General features: G+C 42.3%; 1 gene segment (V, D, J or C); it reads left to right on the top strand.

Moving 5' to 3' along the window:
- The first annotated feature begins 3,783 nt into the window (after window positions 1–3,783).
- Window positions 3,784–21,291, top strand: LOC127546376 (immunoglobulin kappa variable 3-11-like). The segment is given in 4 exon segments: window positions 3,784–3,869; window positions 4,078–4,270; window positions 18,045–18,303; window positions 21,250–21,291. Coding segments are annotated over 4 exon segments (549 nt in total).
- The last annotated feature ends 379 nt before the right edge of the window (window positions 21,292–21,670 follow it).

The following is a 21,670-nucleotide window of genomic DNA, read 5'->3' as shown; positions in this document are numbered from 1 at the left end:
ACCCTGGCAAGGGTTCTGTCAACAAAAAGTTATTTAAAAATAAAAATTAAATTTAAAAAAATGAAGATGATCTTGCAATTTAAAAATATACAACTTAAATCAACATTGGAAACACTTATTTAATGAGAATACTTTCAAATGGATGTGATATTTTATTTTTCCTCTAGACATTTCCAAATGCAAACAATAAACATCTATTAAATATTTTGAAAAATAGAAGGTGGGTGAAGCACGTCATCATTGTTCCTCTGGACACATGATTGTCTGGGTCATTATATTGGTCAGAGTTTCTCCATTATCGTTTCTTGATCCTTTCCCAGATTGTATCCCCTGACTACTGGTGCCCTTCAGGCATCTGTCCTGGCCCCTCTTCTCTTCACCCTCTGTATCACTTTAGCAGGTGATATCAACAGTTCCCACTTATTTCATTCATGTTGCTTTGCTGACAATTTACAAATCTGCTTCTCCTGTCCCTATCTCTCTGCCACCCTCCAAACTGGTATCTCCTACTGCACTTCAGACAATTTAATTGGAAGTCCAGTAGATCTTAAAGTCAACATGTCCAAAACAAAACTTGTCTCCCGTCTCGCCCCAACCTTCCTCTTCTCCTACTTGTCTCAGTGCTGTAGAGGGCGACAACTGCCTTTAAACTCTTTAAGCCTGTGACCTAGGATTCATCCTGAACTCTTCCTATCTGTCAGGGCCTTCCCCCACTCCACATCTCAGCTGTGGCTAATAGTTTGAAAGAGATCTCAATGTCCTGGATCTCCTGGAGATAGATCATTGGTCTTGAGGCTTAAGAAATGGATTCCGTCTAATTCTGTTGCCTCTATAATCATAACTAGGACTCTTAAACTATCTAAATTTAATATTAATAATAATATTAATGAGAAATTATATTGCATTTTAATTTTTGCAAAGCACTTTTCATATGCTAATCATTTAATTTCTTTTCTATTCATCCAAAATACTTGACAGTTTTCTATCTCATTAAAAAGCAGTTTTATTCCCTGTAGGCTTATACTCAGATGGCAGGGTAAGAGAAAAGATCCAGGAACCTCATGCTAAAACTCTTGTCATATATAGGACAGAAAAAAATGTGGCAAAACCCTAGAAAGAGGCATTTTAAGGCACAAGGAATGACTCGATATCACAAAAGACTAGCAGCATCTAGTAAACTCCAGAGAAGATCTTGGAAAAACAATGTTCCAGAATGCAATAATATTAAAATCAGGAATATCTTATTCTGCCAATCTTAAATTTAATCACACAGGGCACAAAACTGACCTTTAATGAAATAGAGAAGTTTTAAGTACTGTGGATGAAAGATATAACTGAGTCTTTTCTCCTGAGTTAGGATACAGATTTTCTGCCCTGCCTCAAGGGAAGATTTTACAGACCTCAGAGAAAGAGGCTAATTCCTTGTTTTGATTTTATTTTCCATGTAGTTATGGGATGGTAATTTCACTGGACTAGCACACTCCTGCATGAGAATACACCTATTTTCTCCCCTTCCATTGCCCCTCTCTGTTCCAAGCTTTCCTATTACTTTCTGTTCTTACAATCTCCCAGAATCCCAACTGGATGGTGAACGTTGATTTTCCTCTCACACTCATAGTAGATAGCCCACTTGTTGCCAAGTCATTTATCCTTTAACAGTGGATCTCCTATAAGCTACCTCCACCTGTCTTATCTGTCAATGTAGCCTCACTATTGTTCCCAATACCCAGCAGTGCAAAAGGTCTGATTCTGGAGCAGAAGAGAAAATACCACCCGCAGGCTGTGGAGGGCAGAAGGGCTGCAGCCAGAGCTCAGGGCCCATCTGTGGGGCAGTGACTTATTTCCTATGAGCTGAGGGCAGGGACTGGCTGTGTGCAGGGGAGGGCAGAGACAGGACACAGTGATGGGAAGGAGCAATGGGGGACGGGTGCCCAGCACAGCCGTGACCATGCCTCAGTGACCCCTGAGGGAAGGAGCAGGGATGGAGAGAAGCTGGGCTGGCCATGGTGGATCCAGACAAGGACAGAGCCTCTAGGTGTCTCTGGGAAGGGTGGGGAACCATGATGGTCCAGGGAAGAGACATTTCCTTTCACTGCTGTATCAAATTATAGCTTGGGAGTCATTGGGCTTTTTTCAGAAAAAGGGGGCATCAGAGTTCAGGGACATGCCCAGTGTCCCACATCTACTAAACGGCTGATGTGATATTTGAACTCAAGTCTTCCTGTCGCTAAGACTGATCTGTATGCACTGAGCTGCCTTTACATTCTTCCTTTTTTTTTTTTTAAATTTTATATGGTTTCTTTGTTTTGTTGTTTTGTTTTTTTTTGTTTGTTTGTTTTTAACTTTTTATTGACAGAACCCATGCCAGGGTAATTTTTTACAGCATTATCCCTTGCATTCACTTCTGTTCCGATTTTTCCCCTTCCTCCTTCCACCCACTCCCCAAGATGGCAAGCAGTCCTTTACATGTTAAATAGGTTACAGTATATCATAGATACAATATATGTGAGCAGAACCGAACAGTTTTCTTGTTGCACAAGGAGAACTGGATTCAGAAGGTAAAAATAACCCGGGAAGAAAAACAAAAACGCAAGCAGTTTACATTCATTTCCCAGTATTCCTTCTTTGGGTATAGCTGCTTCTGTCCATCCTTGATCAACTGAAACTGAATTAGCTCTCTTTATTGAAGAGATCCACTTCCATCAGAATACATTTTCATACAATATCATTGTTGAGGTATATTATGATCTCCTGGTTCTGCTCATTTCACTTAGCATCAGTTCACTTTCCATTCTTCCTAAAGGATCCTGTGGCTACTCTATTTGAATGGGAATTCATATAAGTTCCAAAGATGATCTGTGTGGAGCCATTGAGGAAGAAAAAGAAGTTTCTCTTGGTGTAGAGGGGCCCCTCTAAAGCTTAGTTTCTTATACAGTCTATTTAATCAATGAATAAATTAATAAATGAAAAAATACAGATTAGGCATTTGTTAGGGGCCAAGCCTTGTGCTAAGGACCGGAGACACAAGGGCAACAGTAAGCTGGTCCCCGCTCCCCAGGAGCTCACAGAGGATGGAGGGGAGTTGTCATATGTTGGAGATTTCAATGCAGGTTGGAAGGAAAGGTCCTTTAGTTCTCCAAGAAGAGAAAAAAGTGATGATAATTTCTCTCCATTAAAGCCATTTCTTCTAATCAAACGAAATCAATTTCAGGTGCTGAATCAGTTGACATTTCCAAGGACTTTGGTAGCAGGAACTTCCTTCAGTGGCTCTGCCAGTCATGCAGTGTGGGGGAAATCCAATATTATATATATCTGGACTAGGAAATGATTCCCTTCGGTTATACTGATTGGAATGCTTACAAACTTCTTCCTGACAATCACATGTAGTTATTTTTGTGAACAGGTGGGGAATCTCATAAGAATTATGAGTGATGGGGGGGGAACGATTCAGGTTACAAGGCAGGGTGACCCCCTTTGAAATGAGTGGTCATATATGTGAATGTCTTCCAGGATGGTACCATACTGTCTTGAGTTTTCTTGGAAATTTTGATAATTTCAGGTCCATGGGGACAGAATAAGATCTAATCTCCCAGGATATCCCCATCCCAAGGTCCCAGAAGGGGACTGCTCCCCTGATACAGCTCAGGATTCTGGACTACCTGGGCAGTGAGATCACTGGGCCTGCCTCTGAGCAGAAGCCTCCCTCCCTGGGCTGTTTTGCATGGCTCACTCCCATCCCAGGAAGCTCCTGCTGAGAGCAGCTATAAAAAGGGAGCTGGGGAGGCAGGGGCTGGGCAGCTCAGAGCTCAGGCACATGGAGATGGGGTCCCTGGCTCAGATGGTCCTTGTCCTGTTGTTCTGGATCCCAGGTGAGTGAGGAAGAGCAGAGACAGACCTGTCTTGTTGCTCTGGGGAAAATTGGGATTTTGTGGGTCAGAGAGAAAATATAGCTGTGTGCTGGGATCATGGAGGCAGGACCCAGCTCCTCAAGGTTTCATTCTTTGTCAGAGACATTTCTCTTTTTGTGACTATGGCCCGGAGCTGTTCTCACTGTTTCTCTTCTGTTTGTGATTCCAGATGCCCGAGGGGCCATTATGGTGACGCAGTCTCCAGCCTCCCTGGCTGCGTCTCCAGGAGAGAGAGTCACCATGTCCTGCAGGGCCAGTCAGAGTATTAGCACTTACCTGAACTGGTACCAACAGAAACCAGGCCAGGCCCCCAGGCTCCTCATCTACTTGGCTAAGAGGCTGGCATCCGGGGTCCCTGCCCGGTTCAGTAGCAGTGGCTCTGGGACAGATTTTTCCCTCACAATCAGCAACATGGAGGCTGAGGACGCTGCAGTCTATCACTGTCTGAGTAGTTACTATCCTCCCACAGTGATACAGCCCCGAACATAAACCTGCCCAGCAGCTGCTCAAGGAGGCATCAGGGCCCCGGGGGCTTCTCCTTCCCCTCAGCTGGGACTGGGCAGCTTCTCTGCGCTGCCTCAGGGGGAGGTTTCTGGGTCTCAGAGGAAGATGCTGGGGCTGTGACGAGTTCCGAGATTGATTCGTTTTCCCAGCCAAGAATCATGAGGTGACACAGTCCAAATAATTCCCATCCCAAGTAGGGCTTGTCTAACCCATATGTGATCGTCCGTCCTCTTTCCAAATCTTCTGTGTTCTTGTAGTTCTTGTAGGAAGAAGCCTAGTATGGGCAGCCTGACCCCAAGGGAGCTCATTGATGCGCTGGATCGAGTCTCATTGTCAGGAAGCCCTGAATTCCATTGCAGCCTGAGATCCTTTTCCGTTGTGTGATTCTGGACACGTCACTTAACCTTTGTCTCAGTCTTCTAGGGTTGTTGAGAGAATCACATGCGATGATGACTGTAAAGTGCCTCTCATTGTGCCTGACACTTTGAGCTATTATTCTTATGACGGCGCCTCCAGGACCGGATCATCAATTGTCCTTCTACGTAGTTCTCTCTGCCAGGGAGGCTGTTCTTAGATTGAGTCTAAACTCGGCCTCTCTGCCCCATCCCCGCTTTCATCACTTTCTGTACTTCAGTATCAGGCAGAAGAAGTCACCCCCTCCTCTTGTCACAGCCCTTTTGATACTTGAAGGCCGTCACTCCCTGCCCCATATCAGGCGCAGCTCCTCTGCTGGTTGTTGGACTCTGTTGATTTGTGGTTTCACTGAGGCAGAACATCAGGAGAGTGTCACAGTCTGTCAGACACTCCATGGAGTCTGGGCCTTCCAGCTGGGCAGAAGCCCACTCAGCCATGGGCGCCCTGCTGAGACCCCTTTTATCACATCCTTCCTAAGGTCACTGAGAGGGCTCCACCCAAGCCCGTTGGGTCCTTCTCCATTGTTCTGCACATTCTCAGCACATAGCATGAGGTTATGGATCATCCAATAGCTGCCCCATTCTTTTGCCACCTGACAGATCTGTGAGCTTCTATTCTGGATGAGTCTGTATTCTTCCCCTTCTTAAGAATTCTTTGTTTCTCTTTTTTTCTTCCTTCCCAGATGCCTTTCCATTGACTCCCCTAAACAGCTCTAGTTAAGCAAGACATAGAAGGAGTGCAGTGATGTGAATGAAAACCAAACCTTCCTGACCAAACTAAATGCTTTATCCCTGCAATGACCCTGCTTGACTGGGGAAAGGAGCTAATAAATGGGATCTTCTCCTCTTTGTGTTGTATTATGTTAATTTGCTTGTAGGTTTTACTGAACTGTTCTCCACTTCTTTTTATTTTTTATTATTTGTAATAATCCTTTAAGTATAAGACCAAGCAGAGATATAGCTGTAATTCAATGTAAAAAAGAAAAGATATTAATAAATTTAAGTCAAAATACAGCCATAATGTGCTAATTTTGGATACATCTACATCTTGCTGAAAAAAAAACTACCTATATTTTTCTGTCTTTCTAATTTAGGTTTTGTCTTAAAAAGGGGTCTTACTGAGTAGAATAAGCTGGGGCATGTTTGTGAATTAATATAAAGAATTTAATTTTAACATTACATAGATGTGTATATTAGATAACTTGCTGTCTAGGGGAGGGAGTAAGGCAAGGGAGAGCAAATACTTGACTACTGGTGCCCTTCAGGGATCTGTCCTGGCCCCTCTTCTCTTCACTCTCTGTATCACTTTAGTAGGTGATATCATCAGTTCCCACTTATTTCATTCATGTTGCTTTGCTGACAATTTACAAATCTGCTTCTCCTGCCCCTATCTCTCTCTGCCACCTTCCAAACTTGTATCTCCTACTGCACTTCAGACAACTTAATTGGAAGTCCAGTAGATCTTAAAGTCAACATGTGCAAAACAAAACTTGTCTCCCCCCTCACTCCAACCTTCCTCTTCTCCTACTTGTCTCAGTGCTGTAAAGTGCGACAACTGCCTTTAAAATCTTTAAGGCTCTGACCTAGGATTCATCCTGAATTCTTCCTATCTCTCAGGGCCTTCCCCCACCCCACATCTCAGCTGTGGCTAACAGAAAGAGATCTCAATGGCCTGGATCTCCTGGTAGATAGATCACTGGTCTTGAGGCTTATGAAATGGGTCTAATCTAGTTCTGTTGCCTCTATGATCATAACCAAGGCTCTTAAACTATCTACATTTAATATTCATAATAATATTAATGAGAAATTATATTGTATTTTAATGTTTGCAAAGCACTTTTTATATGCTAATCATTTAATTTCTATTCTATTCATCCAAAATAGACAGTTTTCTATCTCATTAAAGAACTATTTTGTTCCCTGTATGATTATACTCAGATGGAAGGATAAGAGAAAAGTTCCAGGAACTTCATGCCTACAACTCTTGTCATATATAGGACAGAAAAAAATGTGGTAATACCCCAGAAAAAAGCATTTCAAGGCACAAGGAATGACTCCATATCACAAAAGACTAGCAACATCTAGTAAACACCAGAGTTGATCTTGGAAAAACAATGTTCCATAATGCAATAATATTAAAATCAGGAATATCTTACTCTGCCAGTTTTGAATTTAATCAGGCAGGGAACAAAACTGACCTTTAATGGAATAGAGAAGTGTTGGATTCCTGGTGTTAACTCAACTTGAAACAAGGTCATAACTCAAGGGAGATGTTAGAATCCTAGTGTTAACTCAATGGAATAGATACAATGCTTGTGTTCACACCTTTAGAGAGCTCATATAATCAAGAAGTATTTAAGTACTCATTGGAGTTCACAAGTATGGGAGATTCACAAAGTTAACTAAGGGTCCAGGGCTCAAGTCCCTGTTCCAGTGCCAAAATGTGGGGTTTTTCTTCTTTAAAATAAAATAATATAATGGTTCTCTCTGGGAGCTGGTTTTTTGAGGAGGTTTTCTGGAGGCAGCCTTAGTTTCAGTTAAAACTAATAATCACCCAAACTCAGCCAGGTGATAAAAGTTCAAATGTTTATTTTCTCCTTCCAAAATAGCCCAGTTAGTTTTCTTAAAGGCCTATTTTTCTGCTTGGTTCCAAGAGCTCTTGCAGTTGTCCTTTGCCTCTGTTCCCTTCAGCCTCCAGCCAGCATGAAGGTGAAAGATGGAATGAATCTGTCCTGCCTCCGAGAGAAGGTTTGTGGGCTTCTGTATCTCCCAGAGTGCTCCTGGCTCTCAGTCTTCCAGAGTGCTCCTCTCTCTCTGACTCTTGGCAATGTTCCAAACTCACTAACTTTAAGCTCTAAGAGATTCTGTATATACGATTTCCCAAAGGTTGACTCCTCCTTTTGGAGGCGGGATTAAGGGAGGTGTGAGTTCACAAATTTACAAAGTTATCTTTGTGAATCTCCCATACTTATGAATTCCAATGAGTACTTAAATAGTTCTTGATTATATGAGCTCTCTAAAGGTGTGAACACAAGCATTGTATAATTCCATTGAGTTAACACTAGGATTCTAACTTCTCCCTTGAGTTATCACCTTGTTTCAAGTTGAGTTAACACTAGGATTCCAACACAGAAGTTTTAAGTACTTTGGATGAAAGATATAACTGAGTCTTTTCTCCTGAGTTAGGATGCAGATTTTCTGGACTGCCTCAGGGGAAGATTTTTCAGCCCTCAGAGAAAGAAGCTAATTCCTGCTTTGATTTTATTTTCCATGTAGTTATGGGATGGTAATTTCACTGGACTAGCACACTCCTGAATGAGAAAACATCTGTTTTCTTGCAGTCTATTCTTAGATTCAGTCTAAACTCAGCCTCTCTGCACTTCACTCTCTGTTTACCTTTTTAAACTTTTGGTTTTATTATTAAAGGCCATACGGTTTATTAATAGAATTAAAGAGCACTGAAAATCCTAGAAAGTCAAAAAAGAATATTATGGGTTTGATTGGTTCTTCTTTCTTACTCACTGTCACTCAGCCCTTCTCCCATTGGTCTGAAAGGAAAAGAAGCAAACAAGATTGGGCAATGCTAATATTAGTGGGAGTGTCTACAAAAAAGAAACAGGGGAGATGGTATCTAAATATGCATTTGCTGAGAACAAATATGGTGAATTAGGTTGCCAAGTTTTAAAGAAGACATAAATTTTCCTAAATGCTTTAAGTTTGGATTAAGGTATCTATCCTCATTTTAGGTGAATAAGAAAAGGTGTGTAATTACTTGCATGGAATGAGTAAAATTTGTGTTTCTGCCATACCTTAGTGACTATTTTTTCTCATCAAGATACAGACTGATCTCTCTCCTTAGAGAATAAGTGAAGGGATTTAAAGAACACCATATGACTCCCCAAGTTTGTAGTTAGTATATGTGTGTTTGTATGTGTGTGTATAATCTGGATAGAAAATGGATACATTTACCCTTGGTAGGATTTTGGAAAGAGAAAGCAGAGGAAAAATGACAAGAGAGAGAAAGAGAAAGAAGTGATAGAAAGAACCAAGATTGAGAGAGTACATGCTTGCCTGAGTCAAGTGTGCGTCAACCTTTAATAATGCATTCACAATAATATCTTCCTTATATAGTTAGGATCAAAATGACAGTCAGAGAGATAGAGAGAAAGAGAGAGACACAGAGATAGAGAGAAAGAGAGAGACAGAAACAGACAGAGACAGAGACAGAAAGAAGAGAGGGTCTTCTCTCTGAGTCATCGCCATCAAGATTACCACCAGAGTCCTCCTTAATGGGATAATTCTTTACCTGGCAGTTGGTCATCTACCTGAGAGCAATTGTCTTCCAGAATGGGTCAATAAATGGGCAATTCATCTCAACACTAGCAGAAGAAATGCCAGCAGCAGAACAGGTTTGTACACCATGTTTGTCAATCTGACCAAGGATTTTGGTTTGTCAGGCATGAGGCCCTATGAAAGATCATGACAAAATCTGGTTGTTCAGAGAACGTCATCAACGTTGTGTGCCATTTTCACGATGGCATTCTCGAGTGGGGTCTGGATAATGGATGATACTTTCCTGCTTTCCCAGTCATCAACAGAGGGAAGTAGCTCTGTGTTCTCCCATGCTTTGTAGCATCCTATTTTTAGTAACGTCATCAGATGTCTTCAAGAAGGAGAAAGCTGGTATTGAAGTCTGGCACTGCACTGATGGTACATTATCAAACTTCATACTAGTCGAGCTACTCCACACTGCTTTGCTCATAGAGCAGAGTGCGTTCTTTGATGTAGTCTGCCTTTCCATGTGATCCTGTCCATGTCTCACAATTGATTGTACAAATCTTCAGAGACCTTTAGAATGTCCTTGTATTGCTCAGTCTTATCTCTCTTGTGCTCTTGTCTTGTGTGTGCTCTCTGTACAATAACCTGGTAGGCAAATATACTTTGGCATTCTGAAATAGTGTGAAGGAAAAAACAAATTAGAAGAATATAAGTAATTCCTAAATTGATAAGTTGTCAAAGATATGAACAGACATTTTTTCATTGAAGCAAGAAAAATATATGCAGTCATATAACAAAATACCCTAATTCAGTCTGAAGAGAATTTCAGTAAAAGAAATTAAAACCACTTGGAGGTATCAGCAAATACCTTTCAGTTTGGCTAACATGAGTGAAAGGGAAATGACAAATGTTGGAAGACAGGGAATTGGGAAAAATTGGAACACTAACTTACTACTGGTGGAACAATAAACTGATCCAACAATTTTGGACAGCAATCTGGAAGTGTTCCCAAGAAATTATAAAACTGTGTAGACACTTTGAGCCAGCAATGCTTCTCTTAGATCTGTAGAGCAAGGTACAAAGGGGAAAAGGAAAAAACTTTAACTTTAAAATTAAATACAAAAATATAGTAATAGCTGTTTTTGTGGTGGGAGAGAACTGGAAGTTGGGATGCGCAACAATTGGGTTATGGCTCAGTGAGTTGTGATAGAGATTTTGATGAAAAGTTACTGGGATATAAGAAATGAGTCTATATTTTTCTAGAATCATACTGTTTCTAGAAACATATTGAAAGACTTGTTTTCAATGATGGAGTGAAATGACCAGAAGCAAGAGGAGATTGTCCACTGTAAGAGCAATAGTGTTCTAGGGAAAACTTTGAACTAAGACATTTACTCATATCAACAACAAAGAATCTATAAAGGACACTGTTATCCATATCCTGATAAAAAACTGATAAACAGAAATACATATTTTGTGGTTTGACACATATATACACTTACATGCATATACTTAAGTTTAATGGAAGCTTTCTGGAGGGTGAGTTGGGGAGGGAAGGAGAAGAAAAAATGCATAGTGCTAAGCAAAGAACAGAGGAAAACTCAGAAAAAAATGCAGAAAAACGGGGTAGCTTTGAAAACAATGTGTAATGCTTATTATAGTTTCAAAAAAAGGGAAATTGTTGAAGGAAAATTCATGTTGTATTGAATCTTGTTTTCCTGGTGTGTCCCATACATTAAAAAATGTTCCTTTTTTGTTTTTTGTAGGTATTAAAGTTTAAAATGAATAAAAGCTTTAAAAAAAACTAAACATAATTAACAAAAATTACAATAAAATATTGATAATGAACTAAGTCACTATACAACTGATAGGGGACATTAGCCTGACACCAGGCTGTTTTTGGGGAAGAAACAGGATTAGAATGTCTTTTATGAGATGAAATTGTCAATAATCCACTTACTTGAAAGGAAAGCTCTTAAGATCATTCTCCCTTTCTACTTCCCCCTGCCCCATCTGGTGATTTGCATGTTTCCCCAGGGACAGCCCCAGAGGCTCAGACCCAGATAAATGCCAGCTCATGGGTGAGGTCTCTGCTCAGCAGCATCCAAGGCCAGGGGAGGAGATGGGGGCCCAGGCTCAGCTCCTCTGCTCTCTGCTGCTCTGGATCTCAGGTGAGGGATCCTGCACATGCTCATTGCTTTCTGGCCTTCTCTGGGATGTGTCTGGGGGAGGTTGGGAGAGAGGAAGGAGATTCGGTCTCTTCCCTTTTCCTTGTTCATTCTGAATTGAAAGTCCAGGACAATGAAGTCATTTGGATCGTGTTCTGTCTTTTCTTTTTGATTCCAGGTTCCAGGGGGGCCATTGTGGTGACTCAGTCTCCAGAATTTTTGTCAGTGAATCCAGGAGAGAAAGTCACCATTAGCTGCAAGACCAGCTCGGGTGTTAGTTATTATTTAAATTGGTACCAACAGAAGCCAGGGGAGGCTCCCAAGCTCCTAATTTATTATACAGACAGCCTGCAAACTGGGGTCCCTGCCCGGTTCAGTGGCAGTGGCTCTGGGACAGATTACTCCCTCACAATCAGCAACATGGAGGCTGAGGACGCTGCAGTCTATTACTGTCAGCAGTCGTATAACGATCCTCCCACAGTGATACAGCCCCGGACAAAAACCTGCCCAGCAGCTGCTGAGGGAGACATCAGGGCCCCAGGGGCTTCTTCTTCCCCTCAGCTGGGACAGGGCAGCTTCTCTGGGCTGCCTCAGGGGGAGGTTTCTGGGTCTCAGAGGAAGATGCTGGGGCTGTGACCAGTTCTGAGCTTGATTCCTTTCCCAGCCAAGAATCATGAGAAGACACAATCAAATAATTCCCATCCCAAGTAGGGCTTGTCTAACCCATAGGTGATCGTCTGTCCTCTTTCCAAATCTTCAAACAGTCTTCGTGTAGCCTTTTCTGGAAGAAGTCTAGTATGGGCAGCCTGACCCCCAAGGAACTCATTGATGTGGTGGTTAGAGCCTCGTTGTCAGGAAGCCCTGAATTCCATTGCAGCCTGAGATCCTTTCCATTGTCTGATTCTGGACCCGTCACTTAACCTTTGTCTCAGTCTTCTAGGGTTGTTGAGAGAATCATGTGCGATGATGATTGTGAAGTGCCTCTCACTGCACCTGACACTTTGAGCTATTATTCTTATGTTGGCGCCTCCAGGACCGGATCATCAATTGTACTTGGACATAGTTCTCTCTGCCAGGGAGGCTGTTCTTAGATTGAGTCTAAATTCGGCCTCTCTGCCCTTTCCCCCCTTTGCTCTCATTTCTGGGCTTTGGTACCAGACAGAACAAGTCACTCCCCCATCCTTGTCACAGCCCCTCAGAAGGCTTGCAGTTATTCCATGCCCCATGTTGGGCCTCCCCCAAATTCAGCCTCCCTGGCTCCTTCAGCCTCTGCTGCCTCCCTCTGCCTGGACACCAGCCTGCCCTAGGCCATTCTCCCACGGGGCACCCAGGAGGGAAAGCAGGATTCCAGGGGAGCTCTGACAAGGGCAAATGTAGAAGACCTTGAGACCTAGACAAGAGTTATCCACCTCCTGACAGAGGAGAGATGGACCAAAAGGATACACACACACACACACACACACACCCAGACCTGGCTACTCTGAGGATTCAGTTTGTTTATCTGTGGTTTCTCTAAGATAGATCACCCGTCGGTCACGGTCTGTCAGACAAGGACTGGGCCTTCCAGCTGGGCAGAAGCCCACTCAGCCATGGGCGCCCATGCTGAGATCCCTTTTATCACATCCTTCCTAAACTCACTGAGAGGGCTCCAGCCAAGCCCATGGGTCCTTCTCCATTGTTCTGCACGTCATCAGCACATAGCATGAGGCTATGGATCATCCAACAGCTGCCCCATTCTTTTGCCACCTGACAGATCTGTGAGCTTCTATTCCGGATGAGTCTGTATTCTCCCCCTTCTTAAGAATTCTTTGTTTCTATTTGTTCTCCCTTCCCACCTGCCTTTCCATTGACTTCCCTAAGCACCTCTAGTTAAACAAAACATAGAAGGAGTGCAGTGATGTGAATGAAAACCAAACCTTCCTGACCAAACTAAATGCTTTATCCCAGCAATGACCCTGCTTGATCCAGGAAAGGAGTTGAGAAATCGGATCTTCTCCTCTTTGTGTTGTGTTATGTTATTTGCTTGTAGGTTTTACTGAACTGTTCTCCACTCCTTTTAATTTTTTATTATTTGTCATAGTCCTTTGAGTACAAGACCAAGCAGAGATATGTGAGTAATTCATTGTAAAAGAAAAGATATTAATAAATTTAAGTCAAAATGCAGTCATAATGTACAAATTTTGGATACATCTACATCTTGCTGAAAAAAACTACCTATATTGTTCTGTCTTTCTAATTTCGTTTTTGTCTTTAAAAGGGGTCTTACTGAGTAGAATATGTCTGTGGACTATTATAAAAAGTTTAATTTTAACATTACATATTTATGTATATTGGATAACTTTCTGTGTAGGGGAGGGAGTAAGGCAATGGAGGGAAAAATTTGGAAAAAAAAGTTTTGCAAGGATGAATGATGAAAGTTATCTATGCAAATATTTTGCAAATAAAAAAGAAATCTATATGATTAAATCAAATTAAGTAAAGTAGTCATATCATGGCATAGAGAAATATTTATAGAGCTTATTTGGAAAAAAATAGTATTCCACACAAGACATCGCCCCTACATAGAGAATGTCCACTTGGTCAGGGAGAAAGGACAAAATGGGAATATCCTGATAAATCCACATGGAATTGGGAAGAGAAGTGTGATTTAAACATGAAAGTGTTCATGACTTCACCAGTGCCTGAGCGACCCTCTTTGAATGAGACCTGGTCAACAAAGGAAGAATTCAAATCATTGGAAGCTCTCTGACCATATATAAAGAGCCATGCTTAAAAAAAAAGAATCAAAAAATTTTTTAAATTTAAATTTAAAATTTTTTAAAGCTTTAAAGAAGAACCTTTCCACTCACCCCAACAGAACATACAAAAAAAGTATTCTGCATAAAAATCTGATTCTCCATTTCATACACTTTGATTTTTAAAAAAAGTATATGATAAATCGTATATTTCATTTTCTAAATCTTCTGTGTTTCTTTACTCTACTGCAAAGTGCTTCCTTTCTCTTCAAGACATTTTTTTAAATGTTGTTTCCCCAATCTTTCACCACTATTGCTAAACCTACTTGCTTCTCATCTGTCTCACTGTTCTTCATCAATTAAAATTGAGAGAATGAAAGAGAAAAAAAACAAAACCTTGTAAGAAATAAACAGAATCCAACAAAATGAATCCACAGAATTGTTGTGCCCTGAAATGTAAGTCTCTGTCCCTCGCATCTATGACTTCTCTGTCAGAAGGTGGGTGGAGAACTTCATCATTGTTCCTCTGGAGACATGATTGTCTGGGTCATTTATTGGTCAGAGTTTCTCCATCATCTTTTCTTGATCCTTTCCCAGATCCTGTCCCCTGACTACTGGTGCCCTTCAGGGATCTGTCCTGGCCCCTCTTCTCTTCACCCTCTGTATCACTTTAGTAGGTGATCTCATCAGTTCCCACTTATTTAATTCATGTTGCTTTGCTGACAATTTACAAATCTGCTTCTCCTGTCCCTATCTCTCTGCCACCCTCCAAACTGGTATCTCCTACTGCACTTCAGACAACTTAATTGGAAGTCCAGTAGATCTTAAAGTCAACATGTCCAAAACAAAACATGTCTTCCCCCCTTCAATCTTCCTCTTCTCCTACTTGTCTCAGTGCTGTAGAGGGCGACAACTGCCTTTAAAATCTTTAAGGCTCTGACCTAGGATTCATCCTGAACTCTTCCTATCTCTCAGGGTTTTTTCCCACCCCCAAATCTCAGCTGTGGCTAATAGTTAGAAAGAGATCTCAATGACCTGGATCTCCTGATAAATAGATCACTGGTCTTGAGGCTTATGAAATGGGTTCAGTCTAGTTCTGTTGCCTCTATGATCATAACCAAGGCTCTTAAACTATCTAAATTTAATATTAATAATAACATTAATGAGGAATTATATTGTATTTTAATGTTTGCAAAGCACTTTTCATATGCTAATCATTTAATTTCTTTTCTATTCATCCAAAATACTTGACAGTTTTCTATCTCATTAAAAAGCAATTTTATTCCCTGTAGGCTTATACTCAGATGGCAGGGTAAGAGAAAAGTTCCAGGAACCCCATGCCTAACACTCTTGTCATATATAGGACAGAAAAAAATGTGGCAAAACCCTAGAAAGAGGCATTTTAAGGCACAAGGAATGACTCGATATCACAAAAGACTAGCAGCATCTAGTAAACTCCAGAGAAGATCTTGGAAAAACAATGTTCCAGAATGCAATAATATTAAAATCAGGAATATCTTATTCTGCCAATCTTAAATTTAATCATGCAGGGAACAAAACTAACCTTTAATGGAATAGAGAAGTTTTAAGTACTGTGGATGAAAGATATAACTGAGTCTTTTCTCCTGAGTTAGGATACAGATTTTCTGCCCTGCCTCAAGGGAAGATTTTACAGACCTCAGAGAAAGAGGCTAATTCCTTGTTTTGATTTTATTTTCCATGTAGTTATAGGATGGTAATTTCACTGGACTAGCACACTCCTGCATGAAAATACATCTATTTTCTCCCCTTCCATTGCCCCTCTCTGTTCCAAGCTTTTCTATTACTTTCTGTTCTTACAATCTCCCAGAATCCCAACTGGATGGTGAACGTTGATTTTCCTCTCACACTCATAGTAGATAGCCCACTTGTTGCCAAGTCATTTATCCTTTAACAATGGATCTCCTATAAGCTACCTCCACCTGTCTTATCTGTCAATGTAGCCTCACTATTCTTCCCAATACCCAGCAGTGAAAAAGGTCTGATTCTGGAGCAGAAGAGAAAACACCACCCGCAGGCTGTGGAGGGCAGAAGGGCTGCAGCCCGAGCTCAGGGCCCATCTGTGGCACAGTGACTTATTTCCTATGAGCTGAGGGCAGGGACTGGCTGTGTGCAGGGGAGGGCAGAGACAGGACACAGTGATGGGAAGGAGCAATGGGGGACAGCTGCCCAGCACAGCCGTGACCATGCCTCAGTGACCCCTGAGGGAAGGAGCCGGGATGGAGAGAAGCTGGGCTGGCCCTGGTGGATCCAGACAAGGACAGAGCCTCTAGGTGTCTCTGGGGAGGGTGGGGGAACCATGATGGTCCAGGGAAGAGACATTTCCTTTCACTGCTGTATCAAATTATAGTTTGGGAATCATTGGGCTTTTTTCAGGCAAAGGGGGCATCAGAGTTAAGGGACATGCTCAGTGTCCCACATCCACTAAAAGTCTGATGTCATATTTGAACGCAGGTCTTCTTGTCACTAGGACTGGTCTGTATGCACTGAGCTGCCCAGCAACTGCCTTTCCATTCTTCTTAAAGGATCCTGTGGCTACTCTATTTGAATGGGAATTCATACAAATTCCAAAGTTCCCAGAGATGGTCTCCAAATTGGGGTCAATGAGGAAGAAAAGGAGTTTCTCTTGGTGTAGAGGGGCCCCTCTAAAGCTTAGTTTCTTATACAGTCTATTTAACCAATGAATAAATTAATCAATGAAAAAATACAGATTAGGCATTTGTTAGGGGCCAAGCCTTGTGCTAAGAACTGGAGATACAAGGGCAACAGTAAGCTGGTCCCCGCTCCCCAGGAGCTCACAGAGGATGGAGGGGAGTTGTCACATGTTGGAGATTTCAATGCAGGTTGGAGGGAAAGGTCCTTTAGTTCTCCCAGTACACGAAAAAGTGATGATAATTTCTCGTCATTAAAGCCATTTCTTCTAATCAAACTAGATCAATTTCAGGTGCTGAATCAGTTGACATTTCCAAGGACTTTGGTAGCAGGAACTTCCTTCAGTGGCTCTGCCAGTCATGCAGTGAGGGGGAAATCCAATATTATATATATCAGGTCTAGGAAATGACTCCCTTCTGTTACATTGATTGAAATGCTACAACGTTCTTCCTGACATTCACATGTAGTTATTTCTGTGAACAGGTGGGGAATCTCATAAGAATTATGTGTGATGGGGGGGGAGCGATTCAGGCTACAAGGCAGGGTGACCCCCGTTGAAGTGAGTGGTCATATATGTGAATGTCTTCCAGGAGGATACCATGCTGGTCTTGAGTTTTCTTGGAAATTTTGATAATTTCAGGCCCATGGGGACAGAATAAGATCTAATCTCCCAGGATATCCCCATCCCAAGGTCCCAGAAGGGGACTGCTCCCCTGATACAGCTCAGGGTTCTGGACTACCTAAGCAGTGAGATCACTGGGCCTGCCTCTGAGCAGAAGCCTCCCTCCCTGGGCTGTTTTGCATGGCTCACTCCCAGCCCAGGAAGCGCTGAGACAGCTATAAAAAGGTAACTGGGGAGGCAGGGGCTGGGCAGCTCAGACTCAGGCACATAGAGATGGGGACCCAGGCTCAGATGCTCTTTCTCCTGTTGTTCTGGATCCCAGGTGAGTGAAGAAGAGCAGAGACAGGCCTGTCTTTTGTTGCTCTGGGGAAAATTGGGACTTGGGAGGTCAGAGAGAAAATATGGCTGTTTGCTGGGATCATGGGGGCAGGACCCAGCTCCTCAAGGATTCATTCTTTGTCAGAGACATTTCTCTTTTTGTGAATACGGCCCGGGGCTGTTCTCACTATTTCTCTTGTGTTTGTGATTCCAGATGCCCGAGGGGCCGTTGTGATGACCCAGTCTCCAGCCTCCCTGGCTGCATCTCCAGGAGAGAGAGTCACCATGTCCTGCAGGGCCAGTCAGAGCATTGGCACCAACCTGCACTGGTACCAACAGAAACCAGGCCAGTCTCCTAAATACATCATCAAACATGCTTCCACTCTGATACCTGGAGTCCCTGCCAGGTTCAGTGGCAGTGGCTCTGGGACAGATTTCTCCCTCACAATCAGCAACATGGAGGCTGAGGACACTGCAGTCTATTACTGTCAGCAGGGTGGTAGCTCTTCTCCCACAGTGATACAGCCCCGAACAAAAACCTGCTCAGCAGATGCTGAGGGAGCATCAGGGCCCCAGGGGCTTCTGCTTCCCCTCAGCTGGTTTCGGGGCAGCTTCTCTGGGCTGCCTCAGGGGGACGTTTCTAGATCTGAGGAAGATGCTGGGAATGTAACGAGCTCTGACCTTGATTTCTTTCCCAGCCAAGAACCATGGAGTGACACAATACAAATAATTAGATAGTGCCCCAAAGGTGGGTTTCTCTGACCCAAACCTGAGATTTCCTTTTCCAAATCCTCCCCAATGTTCTTATTGCCTTTATTTGAGACTCCAGTGCAGGGGGAGAGGCTGTTCCCCTGTAGGGAGATCAAAGCTCTGGGGAATAGTCATGTTGTTAGGAAGACCTGAGTTTAAACGTAGTTATTTCTCCCTCCAGTGCCATATCATCAATTACCTTTCTACATAGTTCTCAGTGCCAGGGAGTCTATTCTTACACTCAGTCTAAACTCGGCTTCTCTGCACTTCACTCTCTGTTTACCTGTCTGAGCTTTGGTACAGAACAAGTCTCTCCCCCATCCTTGTACATCCATTTGGATGCTTGCTTGTAACATGACCCATGTTGGTCCTCCCCCAAGCTCAGCCTCCCTGGCTCCTTCAGAGCTTCCTGTCTCTGGGCCTCTGGCCCTTTCCCCATCCTGGCTGCCTCCTCTGCCTGGACACCAGCCTGCCTCAGGCCATTCTCCCATGGGATCCCCAGGAGGGAAAACAAGATTCCAAGGGATCTCCAACCCGGGCAAGCCTAGAACAGCTTGGGACCTAGGAGGGAATTACCCAGCTCCTGACAGAGAAGGGATGGACAGAGAGGACAGAGACAAACATGTCCGGCATGGCTATTCTGTGGATTTAGTTTATTGGATTCTGTATCTGCGATTTTATTAAGACAGAACACCAGGAGATCATCACAGACTGTCAGTCACTCACTGGCGTCTGGGGCTTCCAGCTCTGCAGATGAGAACTTTGCCACGTATGCTCATGCTATGAGTCATTCCTAAGTTCTCTGAGAAGACTCCAGTCAAACCAATGGGGCTCTTCTCCATGTTTCTGGACATCATCAGGACACAGTGGAGCATATGGATCATCCAACAGTTGTCCCATTCTCTTGGCTCCTCCCATATTTGTGAGCCTCCAGTTTGGATGATGTGCTTTATTCTATCCCTTCTTATGAACTCGTTCTTTCCATTTGTCCTTTGCTGTCATGTGCCTCTCCACTGACTTCTCTAAGCACCACTAGGAAAGCTTGACATATAAGGACAGCAATCATGTAAATGGAAAAAAAGAAAAGAAAACATCAAAAGCAAACTGAATGCTTCATCCCTGGAATGAAGCTTGATCTGGGGAAACTAAAAACAAAAGAAGAGAGTAGAAGAATGAATACTCAAGTAGAAACAATTCAACAGGAGGAAGGAAGGAGGAGCAGTGAAAGCTTGGGTCAAAATGGCCTCCCAGCTCCTTTCCTGATCTAGAGTTTTGATGCTAATTTATGTAATGAAGGTATTATTGGTGAGTGCTAGTTGTAAATGGTGCACCTGATAATAAACATAGCGATTCCTATCTCATTCCCCTGTTTCCATCTGGAAAATATTATGCCGTCATTGTTCTAGCCACAGTTAACCAGCTGAGGTAGTATAGCATATGACTCGGGTATAAGATGGTGGCCTAAATACATACTAAAAGCTTACTCCATTCATTTCACAACACAAGTACTTCCTCTGAACCAGTAATTCAGGTCACTTCAAATTCAACTTAAGTCTACCAGTATTACATGAACATACTCCCAAATTAGACAAACATAAAATCTTTCTTCAATTTTTGAAGCCCCTATGTGACAAAGTCACTTCATTCCATTAGTTAATAATCCTTCAAGATCAGAGAATTGAAATTTTTTATTATTAAATGCCATATGACTTGTTAATAGTGTTAAAGTGCACAGAAAATCCTAGAAAGTAAAAAAAAATAATATTACAGGTTTGATTGATTCTTCTTTCTCACTCACTGCCATTCAGCCTTTCTCCCATTCATCTGAAAGGGAAAGAAACAAACAAGATTGGGCAATGTTAATATTAGTGGGAATGTCTACAAAAAAGAAACAGGGAAGATAGTATCTAAATATGCATTTGCTGAGAACAAATATGGTGAGTTAAGTTGCCAAGTTATAAAAGAAGACATAATTTTTTATAAATGTTTTTAAGTTTTGGATTGAGGTGTCTAAGCTCCATATAGGTAAATAAGGAAAGTGCTGCAATTTTTTTTGCATGGAATGAGTAAAATTTGTGTTTCTACTACAGCTTAGTGACTATTTTTTCTCTTCAAGATACAGACTGATCTCTCTCCTTAGAGAAGAAGGTGAAGGGATTTAAAGAACACCATACGACTCCCCAAGTTTGCAGTTAGTGTGTGTGTGTGTGTGTGTGAGCGTGTGTGTGTGTATGTGTATAATCTGAATAAAAAATGGATACATTTACTCTTGTTAGAATGTTAGAAAGAGAAAGCAGAAAAAAAATGAAAAGAGAGATAGAGAAAGAAGTGATAGAAAGAACCAACATTGAGAGATTACATGCTTGTTGGAGCCAGGTGTACGTCAACCTTTAATACTCATTCACAATAATATTTTCCTTACATAGATTAGGATCAAAATGACAGAGAGAGAGAGAGAGAGAGAGAGAGAGAGAGAGAGAGAGAGAGAGAGAGAGACAGAGAGAGAGAGACAGAGACAGAGACAGAGACAGAGACAGACAGAGAGAGAGAGGTTCAGGGATCTCTTCTTTATTGCCATTGGCTCAGTCCTTTTCAAGTTGGTGGTTAAATGCCAGTCCCTAGATGAACATCACTGAGTTTTTACAAAGTGTCATTTACTTCCAAGATGTAGCAATAATTAAAAGGTAAATGTTTCTTCTCTGGTCCTTCAGAGTTACATTCTTAGTCTAATTTCTACACAAATATGTTTCTAATCCATCCAGATGTATCCTTATCTCAGCTCCCACTTGACTAAGTCCTGAATGCTGCTCCCAGAGAGGTCACCCTTTGTTCCTTGAGCGGTTGCTGTTGTGTTGGTTGTAGCCTTGGACAATGGGATTTTGGGATATTGAAGTGTCCTCCTGAGCTTTTGAAATCCACCAATTTCCAGGCTCCAATCTTTTTCACCTAAAATGGAGGAGAACAAACAAGGACTCAAGTGTCCATCTGGGACAATCTTCCTTCTCCTTCAGTCTTTCTTGTGACCTTCCCATCTTTAACATCATACCTCATCTGTGTTCTCGTCTGCCTCTGAGACCTTCTCACCTGGTACCACCCCCTGCTGTGCTGGCCACCTTCTCCCATTGGTGAGTTACTCTTGGGGCTTCTATTTTCTAGAGGCAGACCAACCTTAATTCCCCTCCTCTTTGTTCCTGACTTTCTGGACTTCAAAAGCATGTCGCTGCACTGGGTACATTTCTCTCCTGCCCTCATACCTTTGCTTTTCAGCTCCCTTCTGTGCAGT

Source organism: Antechinus flavipes, chromosome 2, assembly GCF_016432865.1.
Source record: "Antechinus flavipes isolate AdamAnt ecotype Samford, QLD, Australia chromosome 2, AdamAnt_v2, whole genome shotgun sequence".
NCBI lineage: Eukaryota > Metazoa > Chordata > Mammalia > Dasyuromorphia > Dasyuridae > Antechinus > Antechinus flavipes.
The sequence above is the reverse complement of the archived record's forward strand: the minus strand, read 5'-3'. Positions and strand labels throughout refer to the sequence as shown.